Here is a 17,575-nt window from a genome sequence, read left to right on the forward strand (position 1 = left end):
CAAATGACTAAATTGTGGATATTTTAGCAGTATATTTGGATTGATTTTATAATTGTGTGCATGTGGAAAAGATAAACCAATTATCTTTATTATATATTCATTTAACTACTTGGTTGATTTTATTTTTCACTTTTTCAAAATACATATACAGAGCAAGATGAGATGGAAGATGGTGTAGGATAGCTAGGTTGCAGGTATCGAACATAGCCCTTCAAACTCCGAGTAGAGCTGTGTGTTTGGGTATTATTGGCAAAGTGATGTTGGGATCTGGGAGCATAACGAGGGGGAGGTTGTGTTTTGGAGGTCACTTGTGCAGAGTGGAAGTAATGAATTAGCAGTGGGGAATATAAAAATTTCAGAGAGCGCATATATAAAAGGAGGACGTTGTTGCAGTGCAAGGAAAGAGCTGTGAGCAAGATGATTGGGTAGCACTAGGAAGGGGGCAAGATGGATCTTATATGTGGGAGGTCTGAACAAGGTACTAGGGTGCAACGGCCAAGAGCGGAGAGGGCTATCTGATTACTAGCATTGTAATAATGATTGAGATGATAGTTTTAATTAGGAGAAGGATTGGAATAGCAGTGGAAAGCTATGATGATGAAAAGCTAATGGTGACTATGAAACTACAGAATTGTCATTTAGCCCATCAGGTTCACTAATGTCTTTTAGAACACACAGGGACATCAAGTCTTCGTATAAAGCCATTTTGTCTAAACTGTACTCAAACTGATTTTGTGCCAACGTTTTAAGATAGAGTATGATGCAATTCATTCATCAATTCTGGCAGCTTTATTGATGCATTGCATCTTACATGGCAACTGCTTCTGAGATTCATTGAATTTGCATAATAGGCATGAATTTTAAAATAAAAACAAAAAGCTAAAAGCTACTGCGGATGCTGGAAATCCAAAACAAAACAAAAACAGAATTACCTGGAAAAACTCAGCAAGTCTGGCAGCATCGGCGGAGAAGAAATCAGTCAACGTTGACTGATTTCTTCTCCGCCGATGCTGCCAGACTTGCTGAGTTTTTCCAGGTAATTCTGTTTTTGTGATGAATTTTAAAATAACTGCTCAGGAATAAGTTCACTTTTCTGATCTCAAAAAGGCATTCAGTCTATGTTGCAATTTTGTGACATGACAATTGCCTCAATTTTAATCCATAAAACTTCAGCTTCTGGCATTAGACCCCATTTTCACGAACCCTGCAGGCATTGTGAAATAAAATCCATATATTTATTACATTTGGAAGTAGTAAAATCCTCTTTTTCCACATTGGCCTCCAATCCACTTGCCTCTTACCTCTATTTTCCTCTTCTTTCCTATCCCTTAATCCTTCATGAACTTCAATCTCCCCTCCTCTTGATGTCAGAAGCTCAACTTGGGGGCAAATAGCAAGCTTCTGCATCCTATCAGTTGGGTTCAATCCGAGTGCGGCTCAGGTCAGGGATGAAGATGGTGACACGTACAGAATTCGCAATGGTTTCGGTCCTTTAAATGTTTAACTGGAGGAACTTGTGGTTTTATCCAGGACTGGATGGCAGACAAGCAGTCTGGCAACTCAGAGGCAACGAAGGGATCAAGGGGAAAGCGAGAGCTGATGTCACCCAAACTCACATGAAACACAATACCATGTCTTCTGATGCTGTTGCCAAGGGGCAGTATTTAGATGAGCTAGAAAATAGGGTCGGGGTAGGCCCTTGAGGAATTCCAAGTTACTTTGCAGGGGCAAGAAGATGCTTTAGATAGCTGAATATGTAACAGCGGAACAAGGTGAGGGCAATCTGCTCAGCTGGGCGATGGAGGAGTTGGAGGATGATGACGTCAAAGGTTGCACAGAAACTAAGAAAGACTAGGAAGAATATAATGCATCAAGATTACAGTCACAGGGAATATAATTTGTGAACTTGGTTAAGACTGTTCAGTGCAGTAGCAGGGGTTGAAACCTAATTGGCGAGATGCAAACATGGAGTTGCAAGAAAGGTGAGCACAACTTTGGATGGGGACATTCTTCAAAATCTTTGAAATTAAAGGGACCTTGACGATGGGATCAAATGGGGTCTAATGCCAGAAACTGAAGTTTTATGGATTAAAACTGAGGCAACTGTCATGTCACGAAAGAATAGGCCACAAGTCTCAAATCAAAAGGATTTTGGCAGTTAGGAAGCAAAACAAAGACAAAGTTGTATGGAATAGAGTTCTATCTATTCAAAATACTTTCCCTTCCTCCATCCTCCTCAAATTTATGCTGCTTAAAAAGATTACTTTTTTTGAAAACAAGGAAGCTCACCTAATAGAGATCTATAAAATTCTGAAAGCTTTTGATGTGGATACTGTCAGAATGTTTCCTTTTGTGGGGAAGAGCAGGACTAGAGGCCATCAAAATAAGATAGTCACCAAGAAATCCAAGAGAATGCATAAGATACTTTTTTACCAAAGAGTGGCGAGATTGTGGATCTCGTTACCAAGTAGGGGTTGAAGCAAATGGCACAGGTGCACTTAAGGGGAAACACTAGACTAACATATGAGGGAGAAGGGAATAGAGGGTTACAATAGTAGATTTTAGATAAAGGAAAGATGGGAGGGGGCTCATGTAGAGCATAAATACATGCTTGGAATGGTTGGACCAGTTTCTGTGCTGTATATCCTATGTAATCCTAACAATGCCTTCTAACGATAAAAAATTAAAACACTTCACAACTCCAGTGTCACTCCAGAAATGTAGATTCAAGGAATTCCATTAAAAGTAGCACTAATTTGAAGTTAGATGGCACAAGTATGCACCTAGCCCAGAGATAAAATTCCCACTAGCTGAATTTTAGCCCCAGGTCTGTTTGAAGCATCACTGCCACTGAAGTGGATAGAACTACTCTGAACAAGACTTGCCATGCCAGCCTGCCACCACAGAAACACTGGGAATGTAAGGGCCAAGGGAGTAGAAAGCCAAAATAGTGGGTGAGAAGACAAACATCTAAGATGTTTAAGATTATCTAAATCATATATCTGGCTTTAGGAAAAGTGCATCATTTATTAGTTTCCTTTTGGTAACCCAAGCTTACAAGGAGGACACTGTAATAAGGAACTAATCACATGTAGCAAACTACTTTCAAGCTATTTTTCTTCGGATTTCAGGACATAATGAACATGGTCAACTCAACCAAAATCCATTTTTTAAAGATTTTCAAATCACTACTGCTTTTGATATTTAAATGATAAATCATTTCAAAGGCTCCAATACTTTTTATAAGAACTATTGATACAATTTTATAAATAATTATCAACTTTAAATAATTACATACATATATATATCCTAGAATTAATGTTCTCATCCTTTCAAAGAATAAAATTGCTTTCTCATCTGACTTAAGTTTGAAATCAAAGAATTTTCCTTTTATATAATTTTCCCCATCATCAAGACCAAAATAAAATTAAATGTTAGCTTTATTAAGTGGCTTTCAAACAATTTCTATCAAATTACATACTTCTCTATTGTTGACAGAAGTGGATCTGGTTCTGGAGAACTCTGCATTTGAATCATTTGGTCTCTGCTGAGGCGGACGATTTCACACAATGATTGTGATGCATTTGAGTGCCTCTAAAAAAACAAAATGTTAGATATTTGAAGTAATTTAGTTTAGAACTCATTAAAAATTCAGTTGTATTCAAAAAGAGCTAAGCAGACATGTTTTCACCTTCAAGCCTGAAATGCAAATCAAATGAATGGTTTTAACAGTATACCATCCAGAGTAACAAATTCACCAAGTTACTAGTTCTGATGAAAGGTCATCGACCTGAAAACTACACTCTGTTCATAAATGGTGCCTGACCTGCTGAATATTTTCAGCATTTGCTGTTTCTATTTCATCATTTTACTAATGGGTTACAGATACCACTTTCTTTTAAAAAATAAAATAATAAAAGGAAGTGTAGCATTACATGAAAAATACGGAATAGAACGATAGATTAGTTACCATCAGTATGATCGCCTTCTTCAAAAGGAAATTCTAACCCCACATACAAATATGATATCGCCATCAGGCCTCTGAGAAAAACAACTTCCAACCCTTTCAAGCAGCTTTGAGACTTCTGGTTAGGTTTGAATGGTCAAATAAGACAGAATACTTGTAAGTTGTTCAATACCCAAGGACGTTTTCTTCAGTCAATTAAATATTGAGAATAATCTGAGGGGGAGGAGAAACGTGTGCAGAAATCTGTTCTGCCAGAGGATTGACAGCCACTAACAAAATATCTCAGAACTTTTGTTCTGAAATGTGGCAATGGAGCTTATCTCTAGATAATTCCTTTAATCAAAAATCAAAATATTAAACGATCTTCCAAAGGCCTCTGTTGTCTTGTTGTGTACTCCAATCCAGATATTGGATCGTATTAATTACCATATCCATATGGCATCAGGATGAAAGATTGTTTATTGATATAACTGACAATGGTCATGTGATCATTATATTTCCACAACATTGATGTTTACGCTGAAGAAACCAGAGGCCTGTCAGTGTTCAAAGTTGAATCTGTATAAATGCAAGGTGTAACAAAATTCACCCACATCCAGATAGGCTCCTGCCTTACAAAATGGAGCAGTGATCAAAGGATTAGAGCCAAAACACAACTATGTCACAATCACTGCTAAAGTGTGCCAAATGCACTCCACCCTACAACAGGGACACTGAGGACGACAGATATGCAAACAGCTCACTTGCATTGGATATCTCAATAACCTTGTGTATTGCATAATAAAAAATTGCTGATGTCCCACTCCTTCTTTAAAAAATGTTTTGAACAAAATGCTGATGATTCCTTCAAGGTAACCTTGTGTTTGAAATTGCCAAACTAGTTTGTATTAATGTTTGTTTTTGTCTCTATTTTCCCAGAATAAAGAGATAACATTCTGCATCCAAAATTTCTTACTGAATTGGAGCATTAATCATGTGCAATAATCAGGGTAAATCCTGACTGCAAGAGAAGATATCCTTCATCATCTGCAAATAACCTTCCTTGAATGATGGATCTCCAGTTGGCCGCAGTTGGGATTTGTCTCCATTGGTCAACAATCCCAAACATGGTAGAACTTGAATTACCATCAGTATCTCCCTGGAGCGCAGCCATACCAAATCAGTATTCAAATACCATGGATTATGGAAAACAGCAATGAGAGGTATTGTTTAAGTGCATCATTTGACAGGGTCCATAGCACTCCACACATATTTTAGAACCAAAAAATGGAAGATACATGATCGGTCACTCCAACTAGACTAAGCCACAGCTCAAGATGCCATCAGTAAGAAATGGTGTATGAACTTTGCAAGCAGACTATAAATTTAAAAAAATCTTACCATAAAGTGCAAAACAATTTTTAAACTAAGAACGAACTTTGGGATCCAAAGGTTTTTCTTGTACATAAGACAGAAATCTTCTGTCAGGGTGAGAAAAGGCCTTATTCATAAGGGAAGAGACGATCACCTGACCACTCGGAACATGAGTCCAGCCACCCCATCCCCATTGCAAGGGGAGCAATATCCTATTTATATATGGAGGGTGAACCAATAAAGTAGTATAATAGCAAAAGGCAATCTGAAATTTAATCCATCCACCATGCTTCCAATCACTATTTTGCTGTATAGCTCACAAAGTGCATAATTATTCTACTAATTTTCTTAAAGTCATTTTAGCAGTCCATCAGTTTGGTAATTTATTATCTCTACTATGCCATATGTCTTAAATGCATACATCTTGTAGGATGAAAATACCCACTCCCATCACCCATGTAGTGGGAGACAACTGTAATCTACAGCAAAAAAAAGAGGACTGTATAAACTTCTCATGCCACACAGATTTGCTAACTATGCAATTCAATTCAGGAGATCCTGCAACATGCTGCTCACCCTCCAATTGTTACTATCAGGTGTGCCATCAGGGTTAACAGAGTATCACCAGTGGAGAAAAACAGTTGCAATGCTAATCCAGGGCATTAGTGGGAACCTCCAAGCAGGCAGAGCAAACACCATTTGGGCAATAACTCGGAATTAGGTTGCCATCTTCACTTCTGACCATTTTACCGTCCTTCAGTTTTAAACATAATGATTCCTTGGAGAGGAGTAAGGGAAGAGGAGGAAATCATCATAAATTTAAACAGATGTCTTTTATGATATTTAATAATTGATCCAAAAGAGATTAAGCGGAGTACTAATTCCAAGTCCTGGTAGAAAGCAAGCTAACCAGAGGGCTTTTGTACTGAACAAGCTATCAGCTGAAAAGTCCAATTGATACATCATGTTCTTAGTGGATGATGATAAATAGCTTCCATCAAGAGTGATTTGGTGTTTTTTGGGGGGGGGGGGGGGGGGGAGTAAGCAGTAGGGATGGTTGATGGGTGAGGTGCAGTTTTAGTTGAACTTTAGTTTCATCTGAAAGATGGAACTCTTCTCAATCTGAAGTATTACACTCACCAGAAACAGCCAAGGCCTACATTATCCACTTATCCAGTACGATCTAACAACTGTGGAGTGCAGGCATAATGTGGGACCTGTATGAACGGCTGTGTACTGAAACAGTTGATTTGTTGAACTTTAAGCACATCTACTTACATCTTCATCCTGGGATGGATGTACCATTTCCATTAGTTGCTGAATAATCTTTTCCTCGTTCAACCACTGCGAAAATAAATCAGTAAAGATGCAAAATAATTGAAAAATAGAGCTGAAGTTAATACTGAATTAGAATGTCTTTACCATTGCCTATAACTTAACCTCATTACCACACTTGAGCCATAAACAATATTCCAGTATAAAAATACACAAACTAATTGCACTGTAAATTACATCTGTAATCTCTTTCCATAATTCACTGTGCACTATTTAATTATTGTTCAAACTTTTGTTCCTGCATGCAACCTGCTTTTCTCCAACACTTAATTATTCCCATCCCCATCACTATCCCGCAATGGAAATCACTGTCAAGTACCTCTGCTTTGAAAAGCCTCCTTGGAGCCCTTCTTTGACCATGGTTTTACACCTTCTCCAACCTCTTTTCCATCCTTCTCGAGTTCTTTCTTTCTGTCAAGTGCTCCAAGATTGGCCACCATGTAAGTACTTTAGAAGTGCCAATTACTTAAATCAAAAGAACCAATTCACATGACTCTGTTCTATCTGCTTTATGCTTCATATAGCAAAAATTTCAACTTACATTTAAAACATCCTGCCTCAGCTGTGGTGGTTCAATGCATGTCAATAGCCTTAGCAGCAAATCCATGAGTGCTGAGGTCCCTATGTGTTTCAGCATTAAGCTTACAAATGCATCCCTCTTTCGTAAAAATGTAATAATCTGCAGAAGAAAAAGAAAATATTGAAACAATCAGCTGTAATACCTACAGGCAGAAATTATATAACTCTCTCCTTCCCTTACCCACACACTACCAAACCAAGCATCTATTTTGGAGATGATCAGTAAAAACTCTATCAGCTTCACAAATGTTCAAAAACATTTTCATTTATAAACATTTTAAGTATAGTTTCCTATTCCAGTACTGCAGTTAAAGAAACCTCCAGAAGAAGAGTTCAGATCAGTTTTACAAGATAGTCTATGTCTTTGTTTTACCCAATTAAATGTACTATAAAAGTGCAAGCTATGTAGAAAATCGTCCAACGGGCCCTCATGAAGTGGAAATCAAAGAAATGAGCATCAATCCAAAGGAGCAGATATTAGGAGGGATGACCAAAACCTTGGTCAAAGTGTTGGGGTTTTATGCGGTTGGTGGGGAGATGGCAAGTGGGTGCACGTTCTGAAAGGGTGTGTGTGTGTGGGGGGAGGTGCCAGTTCCAAGGAGCTTAAGGATGACAAAGGGCAGCATATGGGTGAGGAAGTGTGCAAAAAAAAAAAAAATTCATGAGGTATTTGAGAGGCAACTGAGGTGGCAGGAAGAAAACTATTGTTGAAGATCAAAAGCTTTGGAAATAGAGGGAGGACATTGAAGGAAGATGGCGTGGTTGCAGGTTTGAGAGTGACCAAAGACAGAAGTCAAAATTAAAGGCTGAACACAAAAAGGTCTGAAATTTTTTTGTGACAAGGAATCACGAGTAATTATAGCACTTATGACCTGCAGTGAAATGCAAATGCTCCCACGCCTTCAAATGGGTGGTATATTTAGGACATCAAATGGGTAAAAACATTAGTTTTTCCTTTCTTTACCTTCTATTACCGTCAAAACTATGGACCAATGCACTTATATAAAATCACCAAATTGACCTCAACATTACAGCATTCAATGCTGTTAGAGCATGTAATACAGGATAAAATCCATACTAGAAAAGAGTATAACCTTGCTGGATTACATGCGAAGTGAAGCAGAGGACTACAACAGTGCTTTGCAAACTATTTTCCAATGTGACCACATTTAAACTCACCACTGTAAAGGGTTAACGCTAATGAAATCTCCTTCCGCACATGCTCAGTAGCTATGTCATAGTGGTGTTACTGACAGAGAGATGAGCGTGAAGCATCACAGAGTAGTTCCAGCTAGAATTTGGTCTCATTTAAATAATTAGCGAGAAAAAAATAAGAGGACAGCTCAGTGACTGGCAAGACAAGCAGCGCAGGAAAGGAGAACTCCAACCTAGGGTGAGAAACGGTTACTACTTTGCCCCTACCAGGATCTTTTCAAAATATAGAGGGCCCCAGACAGGCTGAGCAGTAGCAAAATTGGCAAAGACGTTTTACCTGTTACCGCATTGCTGTTGGGAGCATAGCAGACGATGTGCTGCCCAGACAGGGGGTGAACGAAGAGGCAGCCTCCTGTGAGGATATCATCGGAGCCTTTGACTCATACTTCAGTCTTTAGAAAAATATTGTCATAGAGGGGGCGAAATTTAATCAGCGCAGTCAAGAACAAGATGAAGGGATTGACTCATTCATCAATGAATTATACCACCTAGCCGAAAATTGACAACATGGAACACTAAAAGCCAACCTGATCAGAGATAGAATAGCATTGGCATTTTAGATGAGAATCTCTCCGAATTATTACAATCTCGGGAAGATTTAAATTTAAGTAAAGCTGTACAACTGGCCAGACCAGCCAAAGAGCCGAGGCAACTAAGCCTTTTGTCAGAGGCTTTGGGAAATTTCCCAAGAACAGCCAGATGAAGTTATTCAATTTGTGCATTGTAAAACCAAAATTATAGCAAGGCAGCAACCAGGGAATTGTCCAGAAAAGGCACCAACCACCATTTTTCAATGTCCCTGCTGCTGCAGGAAGAAGGAAGAATGTCCTGCCTGAATTGCAGTGACATGGGTGTGGCTAAAGTGGTCTGCCATTTCAGGAAATCTGTATTTCCCAGACAGAGGGAGAAATCAGCTAAAGGAATCTCCATTCAAGAAATTCAAGATCTCGACAACCAGGAAAGCAGCCACCTAGAAGAAATAAAAGGGAAATAAAAACCAGTATTGGAATGTTGACATTGATGTAAATGGACATCTGACCCAATTCAAGCTAGATACAGGAGCTGGTGTCTCAATACTATCTAACAAAATTTCATGGCTGCATAACGTGACACTATAACTGTCCTCTATTCAACCCTCAAGGTCCAGAAGGAGTCAAGTTAAATGTTTAAGGCCTGGTAGATACAGTAAAATATAAAGATAGAGAAATTTCTGAAACATTGTATGTTATCAAGAATGTTGTTTGTTGAGCAGAAAGGCCTGCATAGCTCTGAACCTGCTCATAAAAGTTGGAAAAGCCAACAGGCAGGAAGAGAAAACATTCATTGAGGAAGTTTAAGCCATTCAGACAGGAGCAGAAAGAATCACTGCTGCCTTCCTCCTTCCCATCAAGGCCTCAGGAATGCCTAATATTTCTTTTAGTAGTAGGCTATTATTCCTACTTAAGGAGGTGCAAAAGCTACATGGCCTCACTTCTGAAGCCGTATTACCTCAATGAAGAAAATGTTCTCTGCACATGGCATTCCAGACATTATCATCTCTGATAATGGACTACAATTTTCTAACAAGTGCTTCCAATCCTTCGCAGTGCCATATAGATTTGTGTATGCTACAAGCTCCTCAAAATGCTTCAGTCTAACGGAGCAGCTGAGGGAGGAGTACGCACTATAAAAGCCCTACTGAAGAAGAATGATGACTTTGAGCACATACTACTTGGTTATCACTCCACATTATTACATAATGGGTTTACCCCATGTGAGCTTCTGACAGGCTGCAGGCTAAAGACCCAACTTCCTTTCCTGCCCCACACCTTGATACCAAATGTCATGGCGGAAGACCATGTTCAAGCTAGGAAGGAGGAAGAAGCCCAAGCAAATCAAGCCTGGATAAGTGCAGCTCCAACAACACTCAAGAAGCTTTACAAAGCAGCCTGCTTGATTGGCACCCCATCCACAAACATTCACTCCCTCCACCACCGACACACAGTGGCAACAGTGGGTACCATCTACAAGATGCACTGCAGGAACTCACCAAGGCTCTTTAGACAGCACCTTCCAAACCCACAACCACTACCATCTAGAAGGACAATGACAGCAGACACATGGGAACACCACCACCTGCAAGTTGCTCTACAAGTCACTCACCAGCCCGGCTTGAAAATACATCACCGTTCCTTCACTGTCACTGGGTTAAAATCCTGAAACTCCCTAACAGCATTGTGGGTGTACCTACACCACATTGGCTGCAGCAGTTCAAGAGGGCAGCTTACCTCCACCTTCTCAAGGGCAATAAATGCTGCTCTAGCCAGCAAAATCCACAGCCCATGAATGAATAAAAAGAACTCTCAGTTTTAACCAGAGGCATAGGGCCTAAGACTTTCCAATTCTTGGAAGGGGAGAGTGGGTATGGATTCGAGACCAGAACCGCGCTGGTACAATAATTGAGAAGCTAAAGCAACCGAGATTGTGCCTGGTCAAGACACAGTCAAACATCATTCAAGAATATATCTGCCCTAATTTCAATAGGCAAAAAACCATTAATAGCATGAGCAGAGTACCCTGAACCTCCAGGGAATGTCACAACTATAGAACCACAAATGAAGGAACCCAGAACCCGCGCAAGCTGACCTCAGAGCAACAGGATTCCAATGTACCTCAGAAGGAGCTCTGCGGTTGTTCAGGGAGACTGGTGAAACCAAAGAGACTTTCCCTTTAAAGAGACGGGACGTTGCAGGTAATTGTAGGAGAATGTGTAGAATAGTGTGGAGATAAAGACTCGCGGGTTTGGGTGGGGGGGGGGGGGGGAGGTAGTGTAAAGGGTTAACTCTAATGATAGCTACCAAGCATGTGCATATTAATTGAGCATGTGCATGTTAATTTTACTTAGGAACAGAAGATGTGTGAAGCACCTTAGCTCCAGCTATGTCTTGGTCTTATTTACTCTTGGTAAATAGTTAACATGTAAATAAACGGTTTTGAACAAAAGGCCATTGCTTCCAGCAAGATCTCTTCTAGAGGAAGAAGCCAACCAATTCTGAGATAACCCCACAGTAACAGAACCAGCAGCTGCTTGAGGGCAATTAGGGACAGGCAACAAAAGCTGACCTTGCCAGGAATGCCCACATCCCATATAGAGAACAAAAATAATTCTTGAAAATTAATGTGACCCCAGATGCCAGCAAAAACAAAACAGTAATAAAGCAGTGCACTAACAGTTTGTTTTATTAAAGCTCACGTATTAGAGATCATATAATAGTACATGAGAAATATAAAGATCTGTCATTACTCAGTAAAAATGTTATCATTTTATACAATAATTTAGGCTTCAACCAGACTCTCCAGATTCCATGGTGAAAGGAGAGGGTGAAACCTCATGCACACTTGCACCCCCCTTCCTAATCCGCACTATGCAGCCCATGTTCCTATCCCCTCCCCCACCCAGTCACTCAGCAGCTCCTCTTCCCAAACCCCTCACTCATGCCCTCACTCATGCCCCCCCCCGCCCCCACTCTCCCTCCCTATCCAGACCCACTCATCCCCTTCTCCTTCTCTGCCCTGCCCAGACTTAACTCCTTGTTGCTGCCAATGCCCCTTCAGTGGATGGCTGCAGCTCCTCTGGGCCAACGCCACTGCCGGGGATCTGCACTGCCAGGGAAGGATGAGCTACTTCTCTCGAGAAAGCAGCTCAGGCCCCGGGGCTCAGGTCCAAGCAGGCCGGGGAGAACAGGCTCTTTCACTGAGCCCGAAGATGACCAGTTTTCCATTGTAAGGGTGCGAAAGGGCGGATTGCAGTTTTTGATAAGGGCTGAAGTTTGCATCAGAGACATGATCTGATAGTGGCGATTTGACTCCACTGCCACCTTTATACTAAAAGCTCAAACTGAATTGAGCAGAGCCAATAATGGAAATCACCTGTATTGTAGGAACAGGTATTGGAGAAAGACTGCAGTGTTGTCACCAGTGCAGTTCAGTAGAGAGTGGGCAAGAGAAGTCTACACAACATGTCCACTTAAAATTTGAAAACCTTCAAACAGTATTTGAGTTTGGAAGTGTGATTTGTGATCCTACAGGGAGGGAGGGAACCTATGATTGGAGGAATAGTAAATTTAGCAAGAGTAGGCCAAGCCAGGTCTGGCCTGATGCGAGGAAGAATGACTGAAGCCCTAAACAAATTTTCTCACTGACTCCACCAGCACACCTTAGAGTTCCCCAAAAACCATAAATGAAACCAGAGTTAAGACTTCCCAAGGCCTGCTCCAGCCTTGCTACTGGCAGAGGTATCCTTTCTGTCAGTGAAACTGACAGTTCTGATTTTTTTTTTTAAAGCCAGTCTTTCAGGTCTGAAGGTTGGAAAAGAAGAAGCTAATGGTGTATTTTCAAAACCCCAATGTCAGAAATCCACCATTTGGCAGAAATTTCTCATTCCTGTGGTTGATTGTCAAAAGCTGCAAAATGGTCCAGGAGGAATAATGCACCACAATCATAGAGGATTACATTTGTGACCTTGGTAAGGGCCATGGAAGGAATAGAAACCTAATTGGAGGTTGTCAAGCATGGAGTTAAGAGAAGGGCACAGATTTAGGAGACGTTAGGTTGACCAAGGTTGGGAAATAAATATCTCAGGGTACACCACATATTGAAAAGATATACAGACTGGAAAAGGAGGAGCAGTAGTCCTGATAGTAAAGGATAGATAATTTAAGGACTGTAGTGAGAAAGTCTGTTGGCTCTGAAGGATCAGGAAATAGAATCAATTGACATGACAAGTACAACTTCTGTTCAACAATCGCGAAAGCACCTCAATCAGATAATGAGAAAGTCAAAACCAAAAGCTGATAATCTTCCGTCCATTCAGGTACACTTAAAGTTATGACACAGTATGGTCTAAAGGTAGAGATTAATCTAATTCCTTCCTTAAAGGGGGATAGTAGAAATAGATGGACCTTTAGCATCAAAGTTTTTCTTCCTATTCATCTTCATGCCAAAATATTCATAAACAGCATGAACACTGAACCAAAGGAGCCTGTACTGTAAAATCTGCGCTGGTAAAGCATCCATGTATTCAATGCAACAACGATATCCTGAGAAAAATGTAACTGCCAATTTATGAACATTTTTATTCCCAAGGTTCTATATGTTCCTCATTCCTGCAATCATGTTTATTCCAGATGACAAATCTGAGACATGGTCTTTTTATGCTTGTTGACAAAATTTGGACAGTAGAGCTACTTCTGATGTTTCCCAGTAGCTTGGTGTACATAGGGCGGCGGGGTGGGGGGGGGGGGGGGTCTATCAATCAAAGCCAATTGAGTCTTTATTAAGCAGTTTTCTTAAGTACATAAATCATACAATCAATACCCATGTCCCTACCTGCTCAGGTTTCCTGCTGATAAGAATGCTTAGCACCTTACTAAAGAAACTGGCAAGCAAAGGGTTAAGCGGTGGCTCATTCTGCAAAAAGCTGTAAAGTCGTGTCAACAAAGGTTCATCTTCTGCCAGTCGGTCATTCAGCTGTGCTACATCTGAAGTAAGTAGTTCACATGATATGTTGGGATATCTAAAAGAAAAAGAATTTTAAAACAACATACATTTAAGTTTAATCAAATAATTCCCAGTTCTTCTTTTGCAATAGCCTGCAATTATTTTCATAATAGTACAATATCATTAGAACAGCCGATCCTACTTATATTTTAAAACATTAAGTTGCCTGCCAAGATACTTTCCATCACAACAAACATCTGCCATTTTTGGTATCTCTCTACACACACAAAAAGGCTCAGCCGCTGTTCACCACAGGATTCTCAGCAAGTAATGTTTTTTATGAAGCTTTTAATCAGCAATTACTTCGCTACCAGCTTGGCTCAGCTGATATGGGTAGAATTTTTAAAAAAAGAAAAAAGATTTAAGACCATTGTGGGAGCTCTGCATGCTAGGTCAATTATGATTCTTAAATTGGACACTGATAGATTTTTGTTCACCAAGGTATTACAGGTTACGGGGCTCACCTAATGGTGGAACAGGCTCAAGCAGCTAAACGACTTACTCCAGGACAGCTACAATGCTGGCATCTACCCAGCTATGTGAAAAATTGCCCAGGTGTATCCTGTACACAAAAAGGACAAATCCAACCTGGCCAATTACCGCCTCATCAGTCTACTCTCGATCATCAGTAAAGTAACGGAAGGGGTCATCAACAGTGCTATTAAGTGGCATTTGCTTAGTAATAACCTGCCCTCTGACACCCAGTTTGGGATCGCCAGGGCAACTCAGCTCCTGAGCCTATTACAGCCTTGGTTCAAACATGAACCAAAGAGCTGAACTTCTAAGGTGAGATGAGAGTGACTGCCCTTGACATTAAGGCCGCACTTAACAGTGTGGTATCAAGGAGCCCCAGCAAAATTGGAGTCATTGGGAATCAGGGGGAAAACTCTCCACTGGTTGGAGTCATACCTAGCACAAAGGAAGATGGCTGTGGTTGTTGAAGGTCAGTCACCTCAGCTCCAGGACATCACTGCAGGAATTCCTCAGGGTAGTGTCCTCAGCCCAACCATCTGCAGCTGTTTCAATGAACTTCCTCCCATCATAGGGTCAGAAGTGGAGACGTTTGCTGATGATGGCACAATGTTCAGCACCGTTTGTGGCTCCTCAGATACTGAAGCAGTCCATATCCAAATGAAGTAAGACCTGGACACTATCCAGGCTTGGGCTGACAAGTGACAAGTAACATTCGCGCCACACAAGTGCCAGACAATGACCATCTTCAACAAGAGAGAATCTAACCATTGCCCCTTGACGTTCAATGGCATTACCATCACTGAATCCCCCACTATCAACATCCTGGAAGTTACCATTGAACAGAACCTGAACTGGACTAGCCATATAAATACTGTGGCTACAAAAGCAGGTCAGAGGCTTGGAATCCTGCAACGTGTAACTCACCTCCTGACTCCCCAAAGCCTGTCCACTGTCTACAAGGCACAAGTCAGGTGTGAGATGGGATATTCCCCACTTGCCTGGATGAGTGCAGCTCCCACAACATTCAATAAGCTTCATCTTCAATGTCCAGAACAAAGCAGCCCACTTGACTGGCACCGCATCCACAAACATTCACTCTCTCCACCACCGACTCACGGTGGCAGCAGTGTGTACCATATACAAGATGTACTGCAGGATTTCACCAAGGCTCCTTAGATAGCACCTTCCATACCTGCAGCCACTACCATCTAGAAGGACAAGGTCAGCAGATAGATGGGAACACCACCACCTTGAAGTTCCCCTCCAAGTCACTCACCAACCTGATGGAAATATACTGCCGTTTCTTCACTGTCACTGGGTCAAAATCCTGGAACTCCCTTCTTAACTGCACTGTGGGTGTACCTACTTCACATGGACTGCAGTGGCTTAAGAAGGCAACTCACCACCACCTTCTCAAGGGCAACTAGGGATGGGCAATAAATGCTGGCCCAGCCAGCAAAGCCCACATCCCATGAATAAATGAAAAAATACACAAATAACGATATTTCAAAAATCATTCTTATCTTTTAAGCATTTTGAGATGCCCAGAGTACATGAAAGACATATCGATGGAAGTTCTCTTTTCCCTTAACGAATTCCATTCTGGATGAGAAAATTCCACGCAGTCAAGCAACTTTGTGAGCTATTTTAAAACTAGACATTGAAATGGGAGTGGGGAGAGGTTGGAGAAACGAAGAGAATCAGTATGAATTTTAGGTTGAATTTTCTTTCTTCACTTCCCAGGAGTTTTATAACTAATATCGCTTGAAAATCCAAGCTGCTCACTGGGGCCTCGACAATCTCAAACAGTGAGAAGTTGTAGCATATAAAGCAGGAAGTTTCCAGATTTGGCTCAGCCAAATTATGAGCGACTTCATCCAAAGTGGCATTTGGTGGGTGTTGAGGGGGAAGAAATACGCAGCTTGGGTTCATGGTTCTAATTGCCAAACAACCCTTGCAGGAAATCCACGTGGACATCAGGTGACAACAGGCTCACACTTGGCTTTGATTTTCTTCCCCCTCCCCTGGCCTGGGTGAAATAGATGATAAATATTCAATCATTTGAGCAACGTAGTATCTGTAGAACTGTATCCCAGCATGTGGTCAGTGCCTTCAGAAGTGAATCCTTACCAGCCACCTGAACTCCTTCCTGCATCAATTTATTGAAAAGGTTCCCACCCGCCTCTTGTCCCACACAAGATCTCACTTTAGACCCAGTGAAGTTTCAAAGCTTCAGGTCAAACGAGGCCAAGAAAACCTCTTCCTGATTATTTACTATCCTCCTTTCATCTGTCAAATAAGTACTCTTATATGTTGACCACCCACTTGGAGGAAGGTCCAAGGGAAACAATGGAAAAGAGCAAACTTTGGTTGGGAGAGTTTCAATGTCTAAGAATGGCTCAGTTATACGAGAAGCACATATCTGCATTAGCTAATGAGGAGAACAACAGGAGGGAGTACCCTATCTTACTATGTCCTCAGCAACCTACAGGTCATAGGCTTGTCCGCCCTTCTTAACACTGGCAGCAGTGAAAACTATACAGTACATGTTAAATGTCCTCACCGCAGGAACACATTCCATTGCAGTTTGGTTGCTTAATTGGTAATGAGAGACTAAGGACGAAACTAACAACCCAAAAAACAGGCACCATCCAGCATTTAGGCCATTAGCAGCAGCAAAATTGTACTTCACAGTCTGTAACCTCAGTCTGACACATCCCTTAAGTCCTCCATTACATCAAGCTAAGAACCTAACCATGATTCAACTGGAAGTATAGTAAGGCCTATCAGTAGCAGAACCAGACGTATTAAAGAATGAGGCTCTAGAATTCATCACAGCTTTGATCCAAATATGAAAGCAAGAACTGAATGTCAGACGAGACACAAATGTAAGCTGTCCTCTACATCCAGGCAGCAACTGATGGAATACGGCACCAATGCACACGAGCAAAATTGAGGTGGTCAAGGGGAAAACATTCCACTGGCTGAAGTCATACCTAACACAAAGGAAGATGGGTATGTCCATTGCAGGCTAATCATTATGCCAAGAGGACATTGCTGAAGGCATATCCTCAGGGAAAGGTCCTCGAACCAACCATTTTCAGCTGCTTTGTC

The 17,575-nt window shown here is 41.1% G+C and overlaps 1 protein-coding gene across 4 annotated transcripts in view; it reads right to left on the bottom strand.

Moving 5' to 3' along the window:
* Nucleotides 1-17,575, bottom strand: part of LOC144684844 (serine/threonine-protein phosphatase 6 regulatory subunit 3-like) — a 112,704-nt gene that overhangs the window by 62,884 nt on the left and 32,245 nt on the right. For all 4 annotated transcript variants that reach the window (XM_078549149.1, XM_078549148.1, XM_078549146.1 and 1 more), the window contains 4 exons: nucleotides 13,817-14,003; nucleotides 7,197-7,334; nucleotides 6,599-6,664; nucleotides 3,482-3,594 (listed from right to left, as the gene is read on the bottom strand). In XM_078549149.1, coding sequence (XP_078405275.1) covers nucleotides 3,482-3,594; nucleotides 6,599-6,664; nucleotides 7,197-7,334; nucleotides 13,817-14,003 — 504 coding nt within the window. The remainder of the gene's footprint in view (nucleotides 1-3,481; nucleotides 3,595-6,598; nucleotides 6,665-7,196; nucleotides 7,335-13,816; nucleotides 14,004-17,575) is intronic.

Source organism: Cetorhinus maximus, chromosome 9 (assembly GCF_964194155.1).
Source record: "Cetorhinus maximus chromosome 9, sCetMax3.hap1.1, whole genome shotgun sequence".
NCBI classification, from domain to species: Eukaryota; Metazoa; Chordata; class Chondrichthyes; order Lamniformes; family Cetorhinidae; genus Cetorhinus; species Cetorhinus maximus.